Source organism: Platalea leucorodia, assembly GCF_965183815.1.
Source record: "Platalea leucorodia genome assembly, chromosome: 1".
NCBI lineage: Eukaryota > Metazoa > Chordata > Aves > Pelecaniformes > Threskiornithidae > Platalea > Platalea leucorodia.
In genome coordinates, this window is record NC_138823.1 from 115,896,888 (window position 1) to 115,921,923 (window position 25,036).

A 25,036-nucleotide genomic window follows, 5' to 3' on the forward strand; every position below is an offset into this window, starting at 1 on the left:
TCCTGAAACCGCCCACCAGTGGGGCAGCCCACCTCTCTCAAGCCCCTGGGGAGCCCCTGCAACGGAGCCACCCTCGCCCAGGTTAGATGCCCTCCTTCTCCAGCTCCGCACTGAGAACATTGCACCGCATGCAAACAGAGCAATATTTTTTATTCATAATTAGAGCCAAGTCTCCTAGAATAATCACAGAGTGCTAATGACTCCAGGCAGGTTGGCAAAAAAATTAATTTGGGCTAATTTGTCAGAGACCAGGGAAGTGTGTAATATCACACACGTACCATTTACTCGGCTTGCAGTGTCTCCATTATGCAGATAGTTTGCAAGGCCTCTGAAGCAGGGGCTCTTCCTTCCTTGAGACACACGATCTCACTAGAGCAACATCACAGAAACAGAACAAAATAAACTATTGACTGAAAAAGCAGCTACATGTTGATATTTGCCACCTTAAAGGCAATTAAAACCTGAACATTATACTGCCCTATAAGGGCAAGTAACTCTATATTTATTTTACTCCCTTCGCCAGTACAAATATGATACTAATTCTGGGAAAATGGGCATCCCAAAGTCTAAATGAATAAACGAATTACCTGAAAATCAATAGAGTTGAACAAAACAGTCATTAGTATTAAAGTCTTGTTCAAACACTTGGCAGGGGACCGAGCCAACATTTGCAGGCTCATATAACTGAAGTGATCAATCAAATTACAAACCAAAGAAGCAAATGTGAGGTAAACTGCATTTTATGCATCTGCATCTCTGACTGTATATTAATTTTTTTCACCCATAATTCATCTTTACTCAGTCTGACTTGTCACAGAGTTACTGTGGGCAATTTATCAACCACTTGAGCATGAACTCTAAGCACTGCTTTTCTCCTCCCATCTCCCCCAGCCTCCTCAAGCTGTCTCAGGGCATCAGGTGAGCTAAAAAGGAGGGCACAGTCGGGGTAGGAAAATCATTTTTTTGGTAGAGGTCCCTTATTCCTGGTGAGAAACAAATACACCTTGACAGAAAGGGATTTAACTACCACTTGGAAGAGAGAGGGTTTGCTCGAGCCACTCACTTAGAGGGACAGTCTCCAGGCTATGCAAATGAGAGTCCAAATTTTGTTTAAAAAACAAAACCAAAAAACCCCATCTTCAGTAGTTTTCCTTGCAGAAAATGCAGTTGCTGGAGCTGTCACTGGGGGTGGAAGGAGTCAACAGCTTGATCCCACACCGGCTCTGAGAGACGGGAAGAGCTAACCAAAGATATGACAGCAACCCCGTGAGTGGCATCCTGTCCCCTCTGGTTGATAGGCCAAGTATTTCACCACAGATCTAATTTCTGCACGGGAGCCGCTTTGGTTTAAACAGCCCCTCTCTCCAGACTCGTTTGCCTAGCTCACTGTGCAGCCATGGAGATTTCACCCCGCTCTTTACGTGCAGTTCATTGCCTGCATCCTCTTTCACTCCAAGAGGCACCTTGCACTTCTGCCACCAGCAGAAGTCAGGGTGCAGGGTGGTCTCTACTTCTCTTTATTCCTGCATACAAGCAAGTCCATGTGAAAATCTAACTCTCAGGCTGGCAGCACGGTGCATATGCAGCCACCATTGCTACACCTCCTGCTGTACTCCTGGGTGATCTGCTACACTGGGGGAGCTTGCCAGGCTTTGCTGTACTCTCACCTTTACCTTTTGGACTCCTAATTTAAAGAAAAAAAAAAAGGCCCCACAGTCACTAACAGGGTCTCTGCTGCTGTTACAGGTGCAGGAGAGGGAAAAAACATGCAATTACCAGCACAGAAAGTGCTTGAGCTCACAAATGTTTGTGGGGTGAGTAAAGGCCTGTCAATTACTAAGGGAGAGCTTGCAATAGGGTAGCTCTGATGTACCTTGGGGAAGGGTGGAAGGACCCATGAACTGTTTTACCAGTTCAGGCGCAAGATTTCTGAAGGAACCCGTTTGACGAAGTTTGGGCAGCATCCTGGTTGAGTCAAGTTAGTGTGGGCCCTCTCTGCTGCCTGCACTCATCTTCTTCCACCCCTGCCTGGTTGCACACCCATATATCTCTATGTTGGCATAGCATGAAGCATAGTAGTCACTTGGGACACACATCTGCTATAGAACAAATGTTACTGCCATTCTTGGAAGGCAAGTGTTTCTCCAGGTCTAATATTGGCAGAACTAAATCCATCTTGGAGATGAACCACAGCTCACCAAAGCCCATTAAAAGGCTCTGACTAATTTCAATGGCTGTTGGATAAGGCCCTGTGTAAAACATCTTATGCAAACCTTTAGAAATCAAACATGTCTTTACCCGTCCAGATGCAGGGAAAAAGATTTACAAAAATAGATGCCTAAGTGAATCACTTGCTTTTTGACACTGCCAACCAACCATCATCACTCACAGGTTTTAGTGTGACCGAGGCTGCATGATGACTGGAAAAAAACCCAAAAAACACAACTAAAAAAATCCCAAAACAAACTGTATCTGTTTAGACACCTATGCAGATGTGTATGTATCCGAGTACCAAAGGTCTATGACATGCAATCAAGTTACTGTGGCGTAGGAAATAACTGTACATCAAAAAAGCGGTGGTAACTAAACAAGTTTCCAGCCTGCGGCAAAGGATTATGCACACTAGCTTAAACCTCTTGCACTTGCAGACTAATCCAAGCCAAATAGCCCTGCGTTTGCAGTGGGTAACTAGTACCTACACAGGCTGCCACAGCAGATCAGGCAATGCGGGGATAACTTGTCATGTCGTGGTAACACGGTGGTATACATGAACCTCAGCTGAGTATTTGGTTTGGGGTCATTGTACTGATTAACAATAAAGTCTGGAGAAAGTGAGATTTTATTTTGCCTGCTCTTCTTCTCTGACCTAGACTGGTACAAGAGACTTTGGCCCTGTAATTCCCACTCTCTGACAACCATATTGTTGATGCTCCACACACCTCAAGTGTGCTTTGTACCTAAAGTATGTTATGTACCTTTTGTTAAAACAGCCATTTTCTAAAAGTGTCCATGCTCAGAATGTTCATGTTTATTTCCCAGACAATGCACGTGCACTGGAAGCCTCCGTACAATTCAGTTCCAGTTTAAAAGACCTTCCACCATCTGTAGCTTTGAAAAAAGTGGAAAACCAACTCACCTTTGGAGGAGGGTAGAGATGACAAAGCGGTTGTCCTGGATCCTGTTTACATAGCTTCAAGGAATGGCAGACCACATCGGCATTCATTTCCCTGTCTATGCTGAAGGAAATGGTGTGAAAACAAAGACTATTATGTTCTTCTGGGTGCTTGAAAGTAGAAGCTGTTTCCATGGGAAGCTAAATCTCCCCAACGCCAAACAATAACCTCAGCTCGCTTCACTGCGGCCTGTAATAGTTGCTCAGTACAGTGTTGGGTCCTAACGATTTGCTGCCACAGCATCCTACTCAGCATTTAAAATTGGATCCCAGGATGATGAAAAAGCGCCGTGCTTTATATGCAGCACCTGAATCAAATGCATTATGACTGTTCTGTTTTTTAATCAATCATAAGTCTGACAAAGATTTAAAGGTTAAAGTTAATGCATATGCAATTTGGCACATATGAACGTTCAATCATTAACTCAAGAAAATAACCAGAAATCCTTCAAAGATCCTTAACCTTTAATCACCAAGCATGAGTGCTAGGATTGTTTCTTTCTTTTTGGGACACACCCCTGGGCTAATCAGGAATTAAATTAAGATGTTTGATTATAGCACTTCTTAGTCCTGTAAGCACTTTGCAGTCCCTTGGCTAGTTTTAAAAATAAAAATAAAAACCCTAGGGAGGAAGAAGGTCTAGCAAAAGCTCTGTTAATTAAACTAAGAACTTTCAAAGAGGAATAAAATGACCTACATTTTATTTTTTTAATCACTTACATTACTTAGTAGGCTTCCCCAAGAGTGTGTATCAAGGTTGGGGCTGAGAGCATGTAGGGGCTGACAATTAGAAAGCTTGATTAAAGGTAGAAGGGAAAGCAAGAGCCAAGTATTACAGTAGCGTGACTCTGTAGAACCTGTCTCGCACACACAAGTTATTCAAATTCCTCCCTCAGCCAAACGAGCTGAATTTCAAAAGGTAATTACATCAGGTGGGCTTGATCTGGGATTCAAATGGAGTATGAAAATGGTTACCAGTGGCAGCCTGTATTTATTCACTCAGGAACAGCTATGCCAAATGCCAAACCAGAATCACTCTCAAGCATCTCTGCTTTAATAATAATGTGATTTTAAGAATGAAACCTCTACACTTCAATCCGACAGCACATCCGTACGTGTCAAGAACAAATTAAGCAAAGACCTGAGAGGACACAGCAATACTTACAGTTCAGCAATGTGTGGTCCATAAAGTTCAGCAAGTACGTAACAGAAACCTTGCAGTTTCTCTAGAAAACATATTTTTTTTTAAGTATTTAAGCACAGTGAAACTGGTTTTATGACAGTCAAAATACAGCAGAAGTTGGTTCATTAAGGTGAATGCTGATTTATCTTAGGGGAAGGCGTGTGAATCTATGACCTCAGGATAGCACCAGAGAATGGGAAAACCTGTATTTCTAACCTTGCCTAAAGCCCTTCTCTGGCTTCAGACAAGCCACGTGATAAAGACTAAAAAGGATAACTAGCATTTGTTAAACGTTCTGAGTATGGCATCATGGAAAAGTTGAAAGAAATCATATATGTCACAGCATCTTCTAAGCAGTTTAAAGAAACAGCTTTGTAGGTTTGCAAGAAGAAAGAAAACAAATATATAAATCAAAGCTCAGAAAGTGATGCAGGGCCTGATGCTACTGCTAGAGCTGCCTCAGAGCTTCTCAGTGTTTTTGAGAGTTAAGAGAATATGTTTTGCGTAGAGCAGGAGTTGCGCAGGAGTAATTGCATTCAGACAAATATTTGACACTTTTCGTTGGGCTTCCTTTCACAGTCTGCAGCTGTGTGCCTTTTTGGGATGCTGGCTCAGGTGGCTTTGTTTAACCTGGATGGAGCATGCCCTCCAGAAGACAGCTCATCAGAGATTTCTTTAAGGTACTGTTGTAAAAAAAAGTGGTCCCCTCACCCGAGCAAAGATATTTGTGGGAGAGATTAGAGGTTTGAATACAGGTAGGGCATGATAGTAGCACTGGTCTGATAGTTCCCACGAAGGAAAATTGACTGTTTCTTGGCCTGAACAGACAAGAACTGGTTTACCATGCACGTATCCTGCAAAGGAGGTGTCAGGCCTTGTTTTGGCAGGGGTGGTGTTGTGAAAAGTCATGAAGAGACAGGTTCACACAAGTGCAGCAACGACAAGCTTGCAGCTCCTGAAATTCCTGAGAGATACTGTTTTCTCTTGCACCTTAATTACCCAGACAGATAATATCTGTATTTGGGGACGAAAACTGAGAGTATCCTCATCTTTCCCATAGAAAAGCCTTAGAAACCCCCAAAGCAGCCGCTTCCCTCCAGCTTTGGGCTGAATATTCAATTTTAACCAGCCTCAGGCTGGACATGCCCAGGGACGGGGGTCTGCTGCATACAAGGCGGGTAGTTTTGCTCCAGGGAGGGTACGAAGCCTTGCAGCACTGACTCTGTCAGCAGGCATGGGTGTGCTCTTGTTCCTGCAGCTGCTCTCCTGCCAGGACTGCAGACATCCCAGCTGGCAACCTGTGCCCAAGAAGGGAGGACTAGGACCTGAAAGGCATAGCAGGGAATGAAAAGATAATTTCCCCAACACCTTCCTGCTCATAAGGTGTTGCAGGCAGCTTCTGTAACTATGATAGCTGATTTTTTTATCCCATGCCAGGTGTTTTATTTCAATCAAGTTATTAGTTTCATTTCTTTGCCTCCTTTGCCACATAACTCCTCTCTATTGGCTCTTTAGAAGCAATCTGCAAGTTAAAAATTGGTCTCCTGGCTAGAATTAGGTTTTATTCTTGTTCACCTAAAAGGAAAGACATCGCAGACATCAATAACCCTGCATTTGGTATCATCGCTGATTAAAACACCCACTGACGAGGCTTGCCTGCAGGGCCCCTGGCTCCCTATAGTAGCCCGCAGGAGAAGGTGGCTGGCTTCACCAACACCTCCCTGGTGCGTTGCAGGCGATGGTCTCATTATGGGTTTCCCAAACCAGCTGGTTTCCATAATGTTTCTGGCCCTGGAGGAGCCAGCTGGCTGCTGTAACCTGTACTGGTTTGGCTAGCCGTCAGCTCTGGGGAGCTGATGTTGGGGGTCTGCTGGTCACACTGATTTCTAGGCGCTGATTTCCTTATGCATACAGGAAGCTTGACATGTAATTACCCCATGGTGTAACAAATGACGGGTGGTAAAAAGAACAGCAATAACATAAAATTATTGTTGAGCACATAGAGTCCTCTTGGAAGATACAGATGCCATTCAGGCTTTGGCTTCCAGCAAAACAGACCCAAGCCACAGGCAGTGTTTACCGGACTTGCCCTCCGAGCCAGCCTGCATTCATGCGTTCACAAACCTCCAGCTCTGCTAACACACACAAGGAGAGGATATTGCAGAGAGAAAGCTCTGTTAGGAAGAAGCTGTGTAAGTCAGAAAGGAGGGGAAGAGAGAGAGAGAACGTGATGAATAACTTTGAGTGCTCACAGGCAAGAGAAGAGCTTAAACCAAACTAAATGCTGGAACATTTAGAGAAAATGTAGAGTATACTTGCTTTTGCTCTGCTTCAGGTAAAAGAGATCCCCTAAACTGCCCTGTTCTTACGTGATAAAAATCCGGAAGATTTTCCTCTATAGCTTCATAGTCCCAGAAACACAAATTCTGGCTGAATCCCAGAGGATAAATATTTGCAAGAAAGATGGTATTAATCGTGTTGCCATTTCCACTTGAGCTCTAAGGTGTTTACACAGCAGTGGCCAACACAGAAGCAGAGCATGACTCAGAGGCAATGTTGGAGGCAGATGGTCTCAAAGCACATTTCGGGTATCAGACACCTCTGTTGCATCAGGCAGACAGCCAGTATCCAGGTAAACACACATTCTTGCTAATAACATCTTTTACAATGTAAATACTGCCCATTCCCCCAGACCTGGCCTTTCTGTCTGCTCAAGAGCCTCCTTCACTTATGGTGTTACTGTTCTTATTTTCATAGGTTTATTGGCCATGTCGCTTGAATCACACACATCATTGCAAATATTTCCATATAAATAAGGACGCGATTTTGTTTTTTACACAGCCTATGGGATTGAGTGGGATTGATGGGTACTGAATTTTTCTCTCTCTTTTTCTCCAAACATTTTTTGTTCTTGAACATCACATAACTTCACTGAAGGCTTGATCCAAACCCAACTTGGTTGTAATTGAAATTATAGGAGGCCCTTAAAAAAACCCACACGAGTCCTTATTCCCTTTTGGCCCTAGGAAAAGCCCCATTGCCATTAATTTGTTGCTGTCATTATTGCAATCAATTGCAGGCATGTGTATAACAATGAAATTGTTCCTTCAGGTGAAATGGCATGGCCTGCTTTAGTAGGTTTACTCCTCGTGATCATCCAAAGCTTTTCTATTGTTTCAAGCAGCAAGAGGAAGCTGTTGGCTGGGCTGCAGCGTTCACCTCCCGGGGGAGGATAAATCAGGTTATGCTGTAGCTCCCACACAATCCATAGGATTTTTCACTCCTTTCAAGTTCAGGGTCATTTTTTTTTTTCTATTGGGTGTATCCATGCATCTCATAGAAGGTAACTGGATTATAGAGATCTAACTAAAGGGATAATAGGATTTTATGTGTGTAAAGAATGGCAGCTGAAAAGAAATATCTTGACATGTCAGCGGAACAAGGTCCACTGAGTGAATCATGAACATAGAGCTAGCATGTCATATTTTAAAGAAGAAAATTGTATTTTAATAGAAGGATCAGCGCTTCTAATTGTAACTTCATGGTTATGTGCCTGTAATTTAAAACACTGAGGATATGACTTATGGAATAGAAATCAGATAAGCGTCATTCTATCAATGAATGAATCCCAGCAATTACCTCTCTGCCCCATCCTGCATCGGGAAATCCTCTCTTGGAAAGGAGGGAATTAATATTCTACGCGCATCTTCTGTGAAACTAGGGTCTACAGAGCAAGATGGTTTCTCAGAGATACGTTTCATGAAGTCCTATATAAATGACTTTTTAATGAAGAATCCTAAGCCATCTTTTTACATTCATACCGTTAAAAATGTGTGAGATCTAGTTACTTAAATAGTTATAGGATTGGTCTGTGAGGCACAAAGCTATTCTGGCATTCAAACTGTTTTTTATTTAGGGATGTGTATTCAGACAGCTAACCTCCTTTGGGCAGATAAAATACGGGGCAGAAAAAGGGGAGTCTACATATATTCATACGGAATAGCTATCACTTTTGAAATTTGTATCTTCAGTTACATTTCAATAGCCTTTCTCTGCAGACCAAATGCTCACATCTTACACCTGTCAACCTCACCTCATTTTTGAGATTTTACAATAGCGACTTCCTATACCTGCTGAAAATATTTTCACCTTCACAGTTGCTATAAAGAAAGACCCATATCAATAAGAAAGAGGAGTAGTTGGGCATACAGTGAATCTGTTCTTAAGCTGCTAACAAAGAGACAAAGTGGAGAAAAAGGGAGGGAAGGGGTCTGCATGTGTTGGCGCTCACACGCATGTGGGCTTAATACAATTCCATTCACTCTAACTTTGGGACAAAATCCCAGCTCTGAAGCCAAGTGAGCCACACCACTGACTTCCCTGCAGATAGCACCTTGCTATCTTTCAGCTACATTCATTTGAAATGCTGTACGAGAAGTGGATAGAGCTTTTTCAGACTCCACGTGTGAATTTTTAATTAACAGAGAAATACAGCAGTACTATCGTAACATATGGCGTATTATTTGGTACTTACCAGGTATATAGTTGCACAGTTTCTCCACGGCTGCCTTTACTGTGCTGTTGTGCCACTGTGCAAGCTGTTCAATTACAGACACCACAAGCACGCATCCTTCAAACAAACAAACAAAAAGACGGAATAGGGTTATCTGTGAAGTGTGATGAAGCACCCCATGCCATAGAAGTATTTCAGGCATCGTTGGGCATTTCATTTCTTGAGAGGCTCCATGGCAGATGAGTGTTCAACGAGAAAAAATATCTGTGAATTTCTGTCTTTGTTCAAAATTTGTAAGTTATCACAGAGAGGATGCTGATGCCAGAGGAGCGCACAGAACAGCCTGGCTTTTACAGCACTGGATGTTGCTCCTGAAAAAACAATTTTCCATCCTTTCAATGATGAAAATCAAGGAGCCAGGGGGACAGCCACTGTTACAACTGCCTGCTTGGCCACCTGCTCTCTCGTTATTTATCACAAGAAAAAAGGTACAGGTCTGTACTTGATAGGACTTCTATACCTCTCCACACAAGCCACACAGAGAGCTACCGAAACTGCAAAACAAATGGGTGTGAGTGCCTGCAGAAGAGACGTCACAAAGCAGACGTACGTGCTGACCACCACAAAGCATCCATTGCATCATTTCTTCACAGCCTTTCCTCTGAAGCCCAGCGGTGCTTGGCACGCACAGGGCTGCTGGGCCCAGCTACACATTTGCTAAACCCAAAATGCCTTCAGAGTTCATTTTGCTCTCCTTCTGTGGTTGGAAAGAAACCATTTCCTATGACCTACAAAGCTGGTTATTTCTCATCACTAATCTGGGTGCGAACAGGGCTAAAGCCGAGCTGCTCCTTGGACTAGCTGTGGCTGAGACCCAAGAACTTGCACACCATAGTGAAGCATTTCTTGAGATGTACAGCACTTTTTCTGATATTCTTAGGATGAAGTAGGTTCAATGTGGTCCCCACATAGCAATCATTCAAAATCCATGTGATGACCATAAATGGTTCATTTCAAGTTGATTTTAAATTGCTGTAGGCCAGCATTGTGCTCTCTGTTTCTGCAGTGTCTTCACCATTTTATAAAGAAGCCACATTTGGTGATGCGAAGTCTGACCAATATAGTTAGACCTGGCAGCCAGAGCGAGGTCCCTGCCTGGACTCAGAGCCTGTGTAACAGAGCTGGGTATCCCAGGCAGCCAGGAGGCAAGGAGCCAGGATGGCAGTTTCCAGCAGCCTGAATAAAGATTTCTCTTTGAAATCCCTGTAGCTGAACCCTGTTTCCTCCCCTCTGCAAGAAATCTCAGCTCTCAGGACTTGCTCTGACACAGTCTAGAAATGGAGGTGAGCTGCAGCATTTGGATGTGGCTGCAGATCCACCTTTTTCCAAAGCTCAAGACCATTAATGTTCAGGTTTTCAGACTGGCACAACTCTTCAAAGTGCACTTTTAAATTCCTTCCAAGTACCCCTGCCTATGTGCTACTAAATCAAAGTGCTGTTTTTCAACGTAAATAACTTTGGTGCTCCTATGGATCAAGTAGCAAGTCAAAGAGGAGGTAATACAATTAGAACTTGCTGCAAGACCAATATCTTTGAGTCTTCTATTACTTCTTCTACCCCAAATACAGTAATCCAGTGGAAATTACAGTGAACTTGCCACCTCTTTGCAGGGATAAAAGCCCACTTCTCCATACTTATTAAATAAAATGCTCACTCAAAGTCCTCTGCAGAATGATTTATAAAGCATGCTAAGAGCCATTACCTCCAGACAGCCTAAAAGAATAGGAGAATAAATGGAGACAGATACAACCAAGAAAAAACCCTGAAGCAAGTTATTCCTTCTTCCCTCTCCCTTCCCTCCCTGCAAAAATAGCCACAGGCTAGCCCAAGGAATTAGCAGTTAATTAAAACACAATAGCTCGTAAAGAAAAAAAAAAAAAGTAGAATAATAAAGACCCAAACTAAAACCAAAGGGGACATCCAAGCTGGAGGGTAAAGCGTGCTCAGGACTTGGGCTCAAAGAACAGCCCAGGGCCACGTGGTCCCTGTCTAACCACTAGCAGGTGCCTTAGCACAGCCTTATCCCGTGCCGTGCCCCAGGCAATGCTTGTGCTTGTGCTAGGGACCCGTCCCCAGAGCACATTTGGAGGAGGACATCCAGTCGAGGCAGGGGGCAGTTGAGGGGTGCAAGAGACTTCAGCTGTTTGGGTGCAAGCCATGTCCTGCACTGGCCCTAGAGACAGAAAACAGACACTGACTTATTTGCAAGGGTAGTGTGGGCATAGCCACACTGGAATGACTCCATCGCTTAGCGCTGAGATGGCGGTGCACATCCTTGAAACACGCTGGAAACACACCTAAAAGGCATTGCATAACTTGGTTCTTACAAGGTCATATTATTAACACACATGAGCAACCTACAGACAACCAAAACTACCCTTCCGCTGCCTTCTATGTCTGTTTTATTCATGAGGATGGAGGCTCAGAAAAATTAAATTACCAAAATGATGCCTTAACCACAAAACCACGTACTGTTTCTGTGCCTTCCTTTCTTCTCTTAGAAATGTCAGAGCCTTTATCTAACAATCTTGCTGTCTAGAAGTCAGAAACACAAAAAGGAGTCCCAGCAGAAAGACGGGCAGGAGCTAGTCCTTTGATATTTTCTAAAGGAGACAGCTTTTGTTGTTTTACCTCTCATTCTTTTGCACCAGGAGCTTGAGGAAGCTACGAATGAGGATGTGCCAGTGCTTAGCAGACATGGGTCCAGGAGTCTGTGGGGGATGAAGATGAGGAGGAGAGAAGGAAACTCGGGAGACACTGAGGTTAGCAGTGTTAGCAGAGGAAAATGCTTCAGAGGGCAAAGGAGTTGGGAGAGCAGACAGTCCCCAAAACACAGGCTGTAGCAGAACTGAGCACAGGGGCAAGTGGGCATCAGCGATGGAGCAGACACCGATGTGGCTTGAGGAGCAGGACGGCCTGACCAGACTGCGAAATTGCAAGCCTGGATGAAGAGCAAGGGAAAAGCCCCCGTTGCGAGCACAGGCACGAGCTCAGACACAGGGGGGGCAGGTGAAAACTGGAGGGATCTGGGATGTCATGTCCCTGGGGCTCAGTAACCCGTCACACCAGAGAGCTGACACCATCACCAACTGCAACAGAGAGAAATGATGCTCATTTTGCCTGTGCTGTGTAACTCAGTGCTGCTGCACCTTCAGCTGGGGCCTGCCATTACAATTTGTAGAGAGGACAGAGTCCTTCTCTCTTGGTCCCTAGCTCCCCTGTCCCCCCCAGCTGCCTCTTCCACCCACCATGCTTGCTGGGCATCCCCACCAAGTGGCATGGGAATGGGGAGGGGGCTCCAGCTGGGTCCAGCTTTCTAAAAGTCTGTCTCCTGCCTCTGGCACCCCCTCATCCTCTGCGGGACCAGAGGGTGCTGTGCACCGCTGCAATGAAGCTTGCAGACTGCTGCCGGTGGGAGTGGGACGCTGTCCGCCTCCCCCTGCTGCCCCCACCACAGCTCGTGCTTCCTGTGTCGTGGCGGGTCTGCTCCAGCCGCGAGCAGAAATCAACCTCCGCAATGTCTCTGCTTTCAGTTACAGCACCCTCGGGTGCCAAAATGTTGGCTCCAGCCCTGCAAGGAGAGATTTTATTTCAGTGTAAAAGCCAGCCTGATAAAAACATCGACGCAACAAGTCAACCCTCTTGCAACGGGAGAGACCATCTTACGACGCGGCCCCACGCCTTCCCCGGCAGCCGAGGAAAGAGCTTGCCTCTGGCTGCAGCGCTCAGCCCTGCCGCACCTCAGTGCACCGCTTTTACACTGAAATAGAGTTATTCACCCCAAGCGCAGGCTCAGCAGCCTGCCTAAGGATTCGTCGCAGGGTGGGGGTGTGAAGAGGCTCTTCTCTCTCCGAGTCAGACGTTGCCCCCATGACTCTCGTTTTCATTATCACAGCAAGGTCTTCTCGCCTCCAGTAGAGTCGATGCAGAGCAAGGGGCTTATGGACAAACAGTCTGAGTGCTCAAAATCCAAAAAGTTGGGCTGAGGATAAAAATACCCCTGGTGTTTCCATTTCCTCTGTTATACAAGAAGACAGTCTCCACTGAAGATGTGAGTTTCTCTCTCATGTTTGTCACAGTACCACAGAGAGGGGGGGAAAACAATAGCTATTTTTGGTTCAGCTCTGCCAAACAGAAACAGAATTCTTAATCACAAACACAATCATGCAGGTGAGCAAACTCATGGAGCAGTCTCCCAGCAATTAAATGGAATTTTTTCATGTTGATTAAGTCAGTTGGACACTTCTGTGTCTATCGAACCAGGCCCAAAGGGAGATTTGCTTCGCATGAGAATTAATAGAGCCATTGCTGAGTTTGTGCAGTACTTAATGCAGTACCTTGGGCTACTAGATGCTATATGAATATAAATAACAATAATAATAGCCTGACTACTTGGGAAAAACCCACAGAGCTGAACTTCAAAATGTTTGCTCTAATAAACTAGTCTTTACTATCACAGAGAGGATGCTTCTGGTCATGCTACTACACCCTCCCGGCCTCGGGCACCCGCAGACCACACCTTGGTTATTCAAATGCTCTCCCGCAAATGCACTTACTCCAGACGAAATGCCATGCTTCACAGGAAAAGCCGATAAGGAAAGTCTTGACTGAGTTTTCAAAGGGGTCTGCAGTTCCAGTTGCGGCATCCTCAGCCTCAGGCACCACGGCTGAAGTCTCTGCACCTGAATTTGGGGAGTCTTCCTGCCCTCCGGTGGGAAAGGTGCTCCCCGGGAACGTGTGCCACCAACGTGTGCCATCGGCTGATCTGCTCTCTGTTTCCCCCATCTACCTGGGCTTTTATCAGGTGCCCTTGGTCCATCTCTCTTTACTCCTCACGGTCTGCTGGCACCTCTTATTGCCCCGCCATGGGCCATGCCCCAGGGGACACCCCGCTTATGTTTGGGCTCTGCTGGCCTCAAAGCCTTTCATTTAGACTGATGTCATCAGGAGCAGCTTTTGGGCTGGAGATTGTAAATTACTCAGGAAAAGGGTTGAACCCTGGGAGGAGGGAGAAGGAATGTCTAAGGGGACTCACTGTTGTCCAGGGAGTCTAACCCACCCAGGGTCACTGGTTTTTTGGATAAAAACATGCTCCCCCAGGAATTCAGATTTATCCTCTAGGAGAACCTATCTCCTGTGTTGGACTATTGGTAAAACCTCAAGACGTTAGTGTCTATAAATTAAAGTTAACTCAGACTATCCTTGCTCCTACTACAAACCTGCTGTCTTTTAAATCATATATATATATCATCTTCCTCTAGGTTTAGTGGCAGAAAAATAATTCACTGTTGGCTGCAGCATAAGAAGCCACTACCCTCTAACAAAATTAACAGAAATCTCCCTGCATACCAAATATCATCAGAAATGCTAACCAGTTATCCTAGCCTTTAATGGGTCTTAATTCTGCTGGCTAAAAACGGAAAATAATTAGTTATCTAAAAAGGACAGGGGGAAATCAGCTGTCTTCAACTGTAGAAATCTCACTGCTTTAATTACTTATGATGTGTGTGAGAATATAAACTTTTTAATACTCTGACATCAGTAGAAAAGCACTTCCAGATCTGGACAGTCATTAGCAAATATTGCTTGCTTTTAATTTAATAGCTATTTAGATGCGATTTATTTCTCATCATGAGCTGGGCATGTATAAGGTAATGTAGATAGGCTTCATAATTAAAGGTTAAAAACAGCTCTAAATTTTTTATAGTTGCACATGATTTTCTTTAGAAACAAGATTCAAGAAATTGACTCTGCTGTCGCACTTCAATAATAGGTTTCAATGCCTTGACAGGCTGAAGGATGTTTTCTCTGGAAGAAATTCATTGGTATTATAATGCCTACCAGCCATTAGAAACTAGACTCTGGTATTAATAAAATGCCTGTCTCTTTTAGCGATAGTTTGTCCCATCTGCTATTAATTTCTGAAGAGATAAGAGAAAACCATAACCATTTTGCTCAGCAGCAGTAATCTGAAAACTCACATGTCAGGAAGTACTTCTCTCCATGTATTTGAAAATAGCGTGTAATAATAAAATGACATTTCCAATAAGCTCGGAAAAAAAATCATACCCCAATAATAAAATCAGAGCTAGAGAAATTCATTTCTTAGCTGTGAAGCCTCTGGCAGTTTGAGCAGACTATTTAACTTAATCCACTTCTGCCGCACACGTTTGAAAGGCTCTATAATTAGAATTATACCTAGGGATGTCAAGAAGTGTCTGGATAGTGAAAGCTGCCTCTCTAAGTTTCAGATTTGTAGATATATTTGTCTGAGTAAAACTCTGTTAAATGGGATTTCTGGCACCTGACATATCCTCCTTTGCCATCCTTTGCTTACTTTCCTGGGTGCTGGAGGTCTTTCTCGCCCCTCCAGCTGTATTGCTGTTCCCCAGCCATAAATTAAACGTACCCCCTGGAACACAAGGAGGAAATACGCCCCCAAAAAGTGGCCTCGGACACAAATAGCTCTCTGCAAACCCTGCCGGCCAGGCTGTGATCACCCTGCTTGCTCCCAGTGGGACAGGAGCTGGAGCCCTGCTTGGCAAAGCAGCAAACCTCTGCCTCAAATATCTGTCCGCAGCAGCAAGCCCCTGTATAAATGAACCCATCTATCACATTCCTGGCTTTATATAGAAGATGAAGGTTTTCCCAAAACACACTCTTTGCTTCTTCCATTTATAGATGATCATAGGCTCCAACGCATCTCTTAAAGCCTACAGATGAGGAGTCCCCAGATCCTGTCTACCAAAGACGATACTGCTACTCCTTGTGCAGACGCTGTTGATCTGGCATAAAAATACCTTGTTCCAAATTCATCTAATCCAGTTCCAGCTCAACCTGGAACAAGACATTCCTGTTTGAAATAAGAGCATTTACATGGGGAGCTAATAAGAAATAAGTTTTTCTCCTCTGAGAAGGGGACATGCATGTGGGTATTCTAGGTGCAGGCAGACCATGGATATCCAAAGTTACAATACAGGAATGTTTTCTTTTTCACTATATATTCCTTTCCTAATACTTCCCGATACCCATTTTGCCTTCTTTCGCCACCTCTCAGCACCAAGGTGATACTTTCAAAGAAAGAACAGCCCTTTATAACCTCAAGATTTCATTCCAGCATGGAAATATTCAGCTCAGATGACATAGCTCTATATGTAAAGTTAGGATAGTTATTTTCCCATATACAGCCAGAGGATTTGTTGCTTTGAGAAGTAATTTAGAAAGAGATCTGAGTGTAAAAGTCTTTTAACTCAGACTTTGCTTCCTATTCCATTCACAGTGTTAATGTATTTCATAGAGATACTGAAGTGATGGAATATAATTATAGGTATCCATATTCAAATATGTTGGCATATACAAGACCTTTCCCCCCTACATTTGCTAAGCATCATAAAATATCCTGGAAATGCTAAATGGTACACTATTACCAAATCTGTCACTGGACATAAAATTACATATAGTATGCTGGCTAAAGACATTTTTGAAATATTAATATCAATATAGCAGTATAGAGTGCGTTGTAGCTCTGTAACAAAACCAGCAAACCCTGGAACATCAATTATCATTTCTGTTGCTCATGCAATAGCAGTGAGCCACTTCAGACCCCTAACTTCAGAGCAATATTTGTTCATTATTTTTTCCTTAAGACACTCTGATAATAACAGTTATGCCGGTACAGAAAATTCAGTTTCCATCTCGTGGAAGACTCTGGTATCCATACCTGCCAGCCAAATGTATCCCTAGTGTTTCCTGCATTACACTTCAAAGAGCCCTATTTAACAAAATCTATAACCCCAGGCATTTCCAATGGAAATGCTTTCTGCATTAATTAATAGGAAAAAAGCATATGTATGTGTGCCATTAACATATCTTTCTTTTCCAAATCAGGAAAGGGTATTAAAAACTTACTGAAGCCTGAATGGTGGGAGAGAGAGTTAATGTAACTGGATAACTTCATCCTTGTCACAAAGGTTTCACCATTTTAAGATTCTGAATGCACAAAACTTGTTTCAGAAATACAGTTCCTAAAACCACTGAAAGTGATTGCCTTAAACATAAGCAGAAGTTCTGTATAGGGCTAACATATGAACAAGAGTGGGAGGCACACACGTTATGGCAGTCAGCAACCAGACAATCAATACTAAATAAATAAGATTATCAAAGAAAACTTACACTGAAGGCAAGCATCAGCAATGTAAAACGTACAAGACTACCTATGTCTACAAATGCACATATAAATATATACAATTGTGTATTTACACACGCATACATGTATATATGTCAGTATGCTGAGCACACCTTTTTATTGTGAACAATAGATACATTTGCATTTTACAGCCATAAACTTTCAGTAAGACTTGGGGTGATTTTGAAAACAAAATTTTTACCATCATTTGCTGAAAAATATGAATCCTTGAGGAAAATATTCCTATTTTAGTAGTTGCTTTAGTATCTCTACTGTACTACTCATGCGTGTGGTTTTTCCTATCCAAAGTATAATCATAGGAAAAAATATTACGATCAAATTCGGTACTTATTACTGATCATCAGGCCAAATTTTGCCACTGAGTAAACTGAGCAATGTTGGTGGAGTGAACAGAGGTGCTGTGGCTTGGCACTGGTTTAGCTGTAATCAAAGTTGATTCCCAGCCTTTCAGAGTAAAATACATTGTGGTGCTACACTGATATTGGGCATGGCCTTTTTACAGAACTCATTGAGCTGTAAATTATACGTCCTGTCATAGTGCCTCCCCAGACAATATGTGCACAGCCACTTTGTCTGAGCGCAGTTATTAAAAGCCTCCAACTCCATTTGGCATGTTCCATTGTGTGAAGTTATTGGGAACTCCAAACGCCACCGGTCCTGCTGCCACTCCGCGGGGCATATTTCATCCCTGCACTCATGCACAGCTAGACGGAGGCAAACTGTTGAGGACATTGGCTATCACACAAATCAACACAGGTAGAGGTCGGCATTTTACGCTGCTGGGAAGCTTGGAAACATCCGTACTTTAATGCAATCAGAGCTGAAAATATGTTTCAAAAACATGCTTCTTCATACGCTAGGAATTATGTGCTCGTGGGTGAATGGAAGAGGTGACCCGCAAAGGTTGCTGAGAATGGCGTTATATCGAGCACAAAGATGGGGAAATCTGCTTCCCGGCTGCTAACCCACAGGATCTCCGCTCACTAGCAAAGAAGATGGAAAACGCTGCTGTCCGACTGCATTGAGCGCGCCCTGACTGATCGCCTCATTCCAAAAAGGGCAGCCAAAGTTAATCATCAAAAAAGCAGGGCAGCCTGCTGCTGGGGAGGAAATAAATAAACCCTGCTATTTGCAAATGGTTCTCGCGGTTATAGTGCAGAACCCCCAAAAAGCCGGCCTGGAAGAAGTGCTCTTACACAAGCCTCTGCCCTAGCAGCTGATCTATGGCATCTATGCTGTTCCGAAGGGACAGGGTAGACACAGATCGGTAAAGATTTCTAATGAGGTCTCTATAGTCTTCTCAGGAACTGATGACAGTGCTCACTTATCACTACCACTAGAAAATTTTCTCCCTAACCTGAATGTCCCTACTGGTATCCATTTCCGTTATTTCTTGCCATAGCTGTTATGAACCTGGAGAATGGATCACCCCTTTAATGTTTTTGAGGACAAATATCATGTCTTTTCTCAAGTTTTTCTTCTCTAGACTAATTAACTGTAATTTATTCAGTCTTTCTTTATAGCTTATGTTTGGTTTTCTCCAAAACCTCCTGTCACTCTGCATCATGCTTGATGCACAGCCCCAAAAGGAAAGGCAGAAATTCCTCTGAGGCTTTGTCAATGCTGAGAAAGGTAGCGGGTCACTTCACATGTCTTGCAAGCTAACTTCTGTTCACACGTCTCAGTGTACGCAGTGTGTGTGTTCTTCGTGACAGCATGCCATCATCGTGCCACTACAAGCCCAGATGATCTTCCCTAGGGATGCTACCCAGCCGGTCGTTCCTCATCCGCTCTGTGTGTCATTGTCTATTTCTGCTGAAGTGCCTTCAACATACCCATATTGAAATGATCTTTTTTTGGGAGCAAGTATTCCAAGTTTTCAAGATTGTTTTGAATTTAATCCTGCCCTCCATTGTACTTGCAAACCTTTTCAGCTTTATATGAACTACTAATTTAATAGCGCACTATTTCATTATCCTGGCTAATGAAAATATGGAATGATACTATGTTCAAAACAGAAGTCCAAGAAAGACCTCATTTTGTACATCCTTCCGCTTAGGGAGTGAGCCACTCGTAATTACTCTCTGAAGAAGGCCACCCACCAGTTTTGTCTTCCCGTATAGAAGCTTAAGCAATGTCACATATCTCTCAGCCATTAGGTTAGTGCTGAGGTGGTGCCAAAAGCCTTACTAAAGTCCAGCTGTAACATCTGCTGCTTCTTCTGTGTCTACGTGCCATTATCCCATCAGCAAAGAAAATTAGATTCATCTGACACTGTTTCTCCTTGATAAATCCAGTGAGGCTCTTACTCATATTTACTTTTGAAAGGTGCTTTTATGAAGTTCTATTAACTATTGCAGGATTTTTCTAGGAACTGATGTTTAACTGACTGATTTACAGTTCCCCAGATTTCCTTTCTTCACCATGTTGAAGAGATGAATACAGCAGTTCCCTCCTGTCTTCCAGTGTCTCCCCTGCTTTCTGCATCCCCCAGGGCAGCTTCTGCCTTTCCTGAGGTTGCTTTGGATACTTCTGGATGAAGTCACCTTTGCTAGAGAACAGGACAATTTGCAAAGACCCTTTAAGGTCTCTGTCATAATTTGGGGTGGTGGGAGGTGTGGAATAAAACCTTTAAAAATTAATCAGAAATAACAGAAAAATAAAGGACATGATCTTAGGTATGACGAAACATTAACACCAGTGTCAACAGTCACCAGTGTTACTCTACTGTCTTTGGGTACCTTAACATTAACTTAAGGAAAACTTTGCTTGCCCTGTGAAATGGGCAGTATTTTCCTCATTTAACAGATTGGGAAAGTCAAAGACCTGAGTATCTGAAGGGATCATTCATATTAATTTTTGAGACAAAAATACACAGCATCTTGTTCTCAGGATGCGCCACTGAAATTACCAGGCTACCCCTAGCAAAAGAGTTTCTAGGTCTTGTCCTGAATAAATCCCTTAAGCCATACTGCCAGTCACTAACAAACCCAGAAATGAAAACCAGACCTAGCATCCGGCTCCCAAACCAGTGTACAGAGCAAAAACTCACTGTCTTTACATAAGAAAAACCAGCTTCATGGGCCTTTGCATATAGGGAAACTTACTAAAGCCCTTTTACCTACCATGCGGAAAAAGCAGAAGAACGTATCACGTGCAAAGTGTGCAAGAGGCCCAGAGGAAGGGCCTGAGCTGATCTCATGGTATGCAAAAAGGGGGACATTTTTCCACCCTGGGGAGGCAGGAAACGCTGACGGAGAAAAGACAGTGTCAAATGTCGGGGAAATTCTTCTAGTGACAGGGCAAAAGAAAGACCACGTATCTATTTAAGCGCAGGTTAGAGATGGTTAGGAACTGCTTAGGCATACTACATCTGATTTTGTGGCCAGGAGGATTATCATCAGGTCCTTTCCCCCTCTTTTCCATAATTCTAAAAGGCAGTACTATTAAATCCCTTTTTAGGTGGGAACACTTTCCAGGTGTTTTATTTTTACACCGAGTTTTATTTTTACACACCATTATGAAAAGACTTTCTCTGAATGAAGCAGCCAAATTTTTCAAGAAAACGCAGCAAAAAATGATGTGACTTTTTCTATAGTTACTGAGGCTGATTAAAACTTCCCTCTAAATGTTTTCTAACACAATTAAGTTTGCTGTAAAAAAGTCACCTTCTTTTTTAGACAAGTAACAATCTGAAAGCAGAAATGTTTCGGCCAGCCTCCCCCTATGAGTTGTCTGAACTGTTCAGCCTCCTGTGGCACCTCACTGGATGCATACCCTCCTCTCCTCCAGCCTTATTCTGTATCGGTATATAGGTGCCTACCCAAAATACATTTCCCAGGATGTGCTAAGGGCAGGGGAGTCCCTTGAAGCATCCAGCTGCTTTCCCAGAATGACCAGAGTATACTGGGGCAGATGGTGCCTACCCAGGGAGCACCACTAGCAAGGGAAACAGAAGGAAGCAACCGAGTTGTATCACAGTCAATGGAGGTGCCAGGGCTGCATTTTGCTCTCCTGTCATATCATTTCTACGTATTTCTTCAAGAAGTGTGATACTTTCAGTGGAAAGGCTTAATGGAAAATATTTTCTTGGTTTTGTTACTGAAAGAGCATCCATTTTCTGGCTGGTTTTGGCTACTAACATAGCAATCATCTCGATCATCACAGGAGTGATCAGAAACGCCTATTCAATGTGTAGCCACCTCGTTTCCCTCAGAAAAGAGAGGTAAATAACTCTGAAAGATTAGACACTTGACCACACATTTAACTTGGATGAAAAAGTCAATTTCTTCAAGAAAATCTCCTATACATTTGGCAGCAGGCATTTTTCACATTAAAAATGCTGCCTTGATCTATAAGGCCAAGAAGCCACAGAGGAAATTCTCATGGCTCTCTCCCAGTGCCTTCCCAGATGGCAAACTGAGCTAGCGAGGTCTGGGGTCGAGCTGTTGAAAAGAAATCACAGTCTTCCTCCTACCGCTGAAGCTGATCTCAGCTTAATTTCTGCTCCCAAGAGGGCTGGTCACCAAATCAGCCGCAAGAATTGACGTTACCCCTGCTCCACGCCATGGCAAGTGTAACCACCAGCTCCTCTGTGCTTTCCCTTTCCCGCTTGTGAAAAGAAAGAGACACAGATGGCTTGTCAGTGTTTTCAAGAGTTAGTTGAGAGAGCAGCTAATCGGTGAAACCCCAAAGGCAGCCGCCTGGGCTAGCAGGCAGCAGCCTGCCTGCGTGCAGTCGCCAGCCCTCCCTGCCAGGCCCGGCCCCTGCAGTTTTAAAGCTCTGCATGCTTCATTTTTAGCTTGCGGTTTACAGAGGTGTGGACAGTCTGTTTTGGTCCTGAGTCAAGATCATGCGGATGCTTTTCGCTGAAGGGACACCTCAGAGAGAGCACCTGGTGTGGGAGGCAGGTTTTTTGGTGTCTCCCCACTGAACATAGATGCTCAGTGGTCCCAGCAACGGGGCTGGCACAACTTTTTTCCTTTTGGGAGGGAAAAAAAAAGCACAATTTATCTTGTGCAAGGCAACTTCAACGCAACGTGCAGTCACTTTAGGAATTTAGAGCCTTGCTGGGTCTGTAGGATGGGAAGGGCAGACAACGCTCACACCTGACATTTAAAAAACACCAGTGTAAAAATTCTACAGGCGAGCATGCTCACCGCCTTTTCTGCGGCATCAAAACCGTAGCTGCCTAAAGATCTCACCATCAAAAAACCACCACTTCCCTCTCGCTCTGGCTGTTGCTCGGTCACTGTGTGGCTGCCAGCCCAAACAAGGCCAGTCCCTGACAACCATTTCTGCTTTACACAATTTGTTCTCATTTTCTGGCTGGTGGCTAAACCCTGGCAGGGGCTACTCAAGCCTCACCGCCCTGACTTCGCTCCTCTTTCAGTTCACCCTGCCTCACCGGCACCAAAATCTGCGAGGGCACTGTGGATGGCTCAGAAGTGAGGCAAATCCCTGTTTTTATCAAGCTTAGGATTATTATTTCTAATTGTGTTCCTTGAGTCACAGTGAAAATAATTTCGGGCTGAATGGAAATATTTCCTTTTGAAGGATGGAGAACCATGACAGGGTTTATGTTTACAGCACGGAAGTGCCTTGAAAAAGCAAAAGAAGATAAAATAAAACATTTTATCATAATGCATAAGACACATCCATCATTTAACATTTGCTCACATAAAAAATATAAGCTACCGTATCTCTCTAGGTATAGAGAGTCTCATGCCAAGGGCATTTCTGGTGCAGAGATGCCCACAGTTCACATTGACTTTGGTGTTACTGGTCTTGCTCTGGGAATCCCTTAGTCAGCTGAGGCTGTAGGATGCCCCCAGCTATAGCTGCTGCAGAGATCACCACAGTCACCAATGTCACATGAGAGAGGAGTTGCCAAAACACACTTGCCCCACTGCAGTACGGGTCATGCAGACACGACCCGTAAAAGGAAAAGGAAATGTGAGGTGAAAAGGAAAGGAAATGTGAGGAAACAGCCCTTGCAACTTGGCTATCCAGAGATGACCATCCAGACCACAAAGCTCTCCGGCCCAAGTATGGACCAACTGTTTTTAAGAGAAGTTTCCCAGGCAATGAAATCAATGAGGAAACCCTGGGTGAGTCTGAGGGAAATTGTGCCTTCCTGCAGTGAAGCAAAATGCGTCGTGAACCCTAATAAATACTAGGACCCCCTAACACCTTGTTTCCAGGTCCCAGACCGACAGATGTTACAGCCAGTTTTTCAGAGGCCATTCCCAGCAGAGCGAAAACATGAACTTTGGGAAGCAGCCACTCAAAAACAAAATCATAAAATAACTCCAGACCCCACGCTGGCCTTGCAAAATCTTCAGTGATTATTTTGCCAAAGACTACGAGTATTTTGCAGTCCAGCTGTTGAAACCGATAAAGGAGTGATTTATGATGTGCATAGCAATTCTCAGCTCACCGGTGGAGTAACAAATGAACAAGTCCAGCAGGCAAACAAAACCTGAATACATACCGACGCAGGTTTGTCCTTTGTACAGCCTGGAGGGGAGCGAAGCGGGTGGTGGGTTGTTGCCATGGGGGAGAGGGGAGGAAGAGGCAGCCTTCAGCAGAAGTGGGAGCCAGAGGATGCAGAATAAATTAAGGAATGTTTGCCTAGACCCCCTCATCCTAAGGAAGGAAAAAAAGGAAGAAATCAAGTGGGAAGGGTACATGTGGACCTGTATTCCCTTAATGCTCAGGGAGCATCCTGCATCCTTGTCTCATCAGCAGCTTAAGGTGAAAGGAGACTTGCACGCCTCTGTAGCTATATGTAATGCAGGGAGTGCTTCCCAGGCAGGGGGACACACGTCTGCCCTCTCACGGGGTGCACGGAGGATCCCACACTCATGCCTCAGAGGTGCTGTCCCAGCCCCTGCCCTTCACACACCCCTCTGCCCCTCTCAGACCATTTGGGGTGGCTGTGCAGCCACCCACCACAACCCAGCAAGTCCCATGCAGGTGGGCGCCCCGTGACCGGGCTGGGAGGATGCCCCCGCCGCCCCGGGCCGCTCTCCACACCCCCACACGCCCCCGCTGCCCCATTTGCACCTCTTCCCAACCTGCTGGCCTGGGAGGACCATGAGGGTTGCATGAACAGCTCTGGCTCAGCGCTCCCGTGCCTCCTGCGGTAGCAGCGGATGACTAACGACCTTAAACCACAGTACTGGAGCCACTCAGCATTAATAACGCAAGACACTCCCCTGAACAACTAGTGTTGCAAAAAGAAAAAAAAAAATGCAACCCCACAAACCCTTCCCCCCCCAACGTCACTCCTCTGCCTTCTTCCGCAGACAAGAAAAGAAATGTATCTCTGGCTGCTTCTGTAAGAGTTTTCGACCAGGGTTTCCGTTTGGCAGGACAGAGCGTGAAAAATAAAAGAAAGAGGCCGCTGGGCCGGTGCTACGGGGGGTGGGAGGGATGGGGCACTGCAGCCACGGGGCTCCCACGCTGGGGTTTCGCCAGGGCTTTGGTTCTGCTGGGGTCGAGCTGGGGGGGACGGGAGGCAGCTGCCGGCGTAAGGGCAGCAGTGGGAGCTGAACCCCTGTTCTCATCAGCTTTGAGCGCGTTTGTTTGCACCCCCCAGCTTCCTGCGAGGCTTGAAAAGCCCTGATCTTTTCCTGCTTTGGCGGTCACAACAACTAAAGGTTTCCCTGTCTCTTTTTTTTTTTTTTTAATTCCCCCAGATAAGGCAGAAACCCATCGTTCCCCAGCCTGAAGCAAAAGCAGAGAGTAAAATAGGTTTAAATGACATCACTTGAGAGGTGGAACAAGTCCAAACAGCTAAATCCCAGACGCTGTGGATGCAAGGATGGCTATAAGGGTACAACGTAGGGCTGAGGCACTGGAGAGCCAGAGCTACATCCCACCTCTGCCTCTGCCTTT

The 25,036-nt window shown here is 44.5% G+C and overlaps 1 protein-coding gene across 1 annotated transcript in view; it reads right to left on the reverse strand.

The window, feature by feature from the left end:
- The window catches only part of AOAH (acyloxyacyl hydrolase), an 80,188-nt gene extending 55,889 nt beyond the window's left edge, over nucleotides 1-24,299 (reverse strand). The window contains exons 1-5 of the mRNA XM_082303718.1: nucleotides 24,214-24,299; nucleotides 23,628-23,782; nucleotides 8,890-8,985; nucleotides 4,338-4,398; nucleotides 3,137-3,236 (exon numbers count right to left, since the gene is read on the reverse strand). Coding sequence (XP_082159844.1) covers nucleotides 3,137-3,236; nucleotides 4,338-4,398; nucleotides 8,890-8,985; nucleotides 23,628-23,782; nucleotides 24,214-24,245 — 444 coding nt within the window. The 5' untranslated portion in view covers nucleotides 24,246-24,299. The remainder of the gene's footprint in view (nucleotides 1-3,136; nucleotides 3,237-4,337; nucleotides 4,399-8,889; nucleotides 8,986-23,627; nucleotides 23,783-24,213) is intronic.
- Nucleotides 24,300-25,036: the final 737 nt, after the last annotated feature.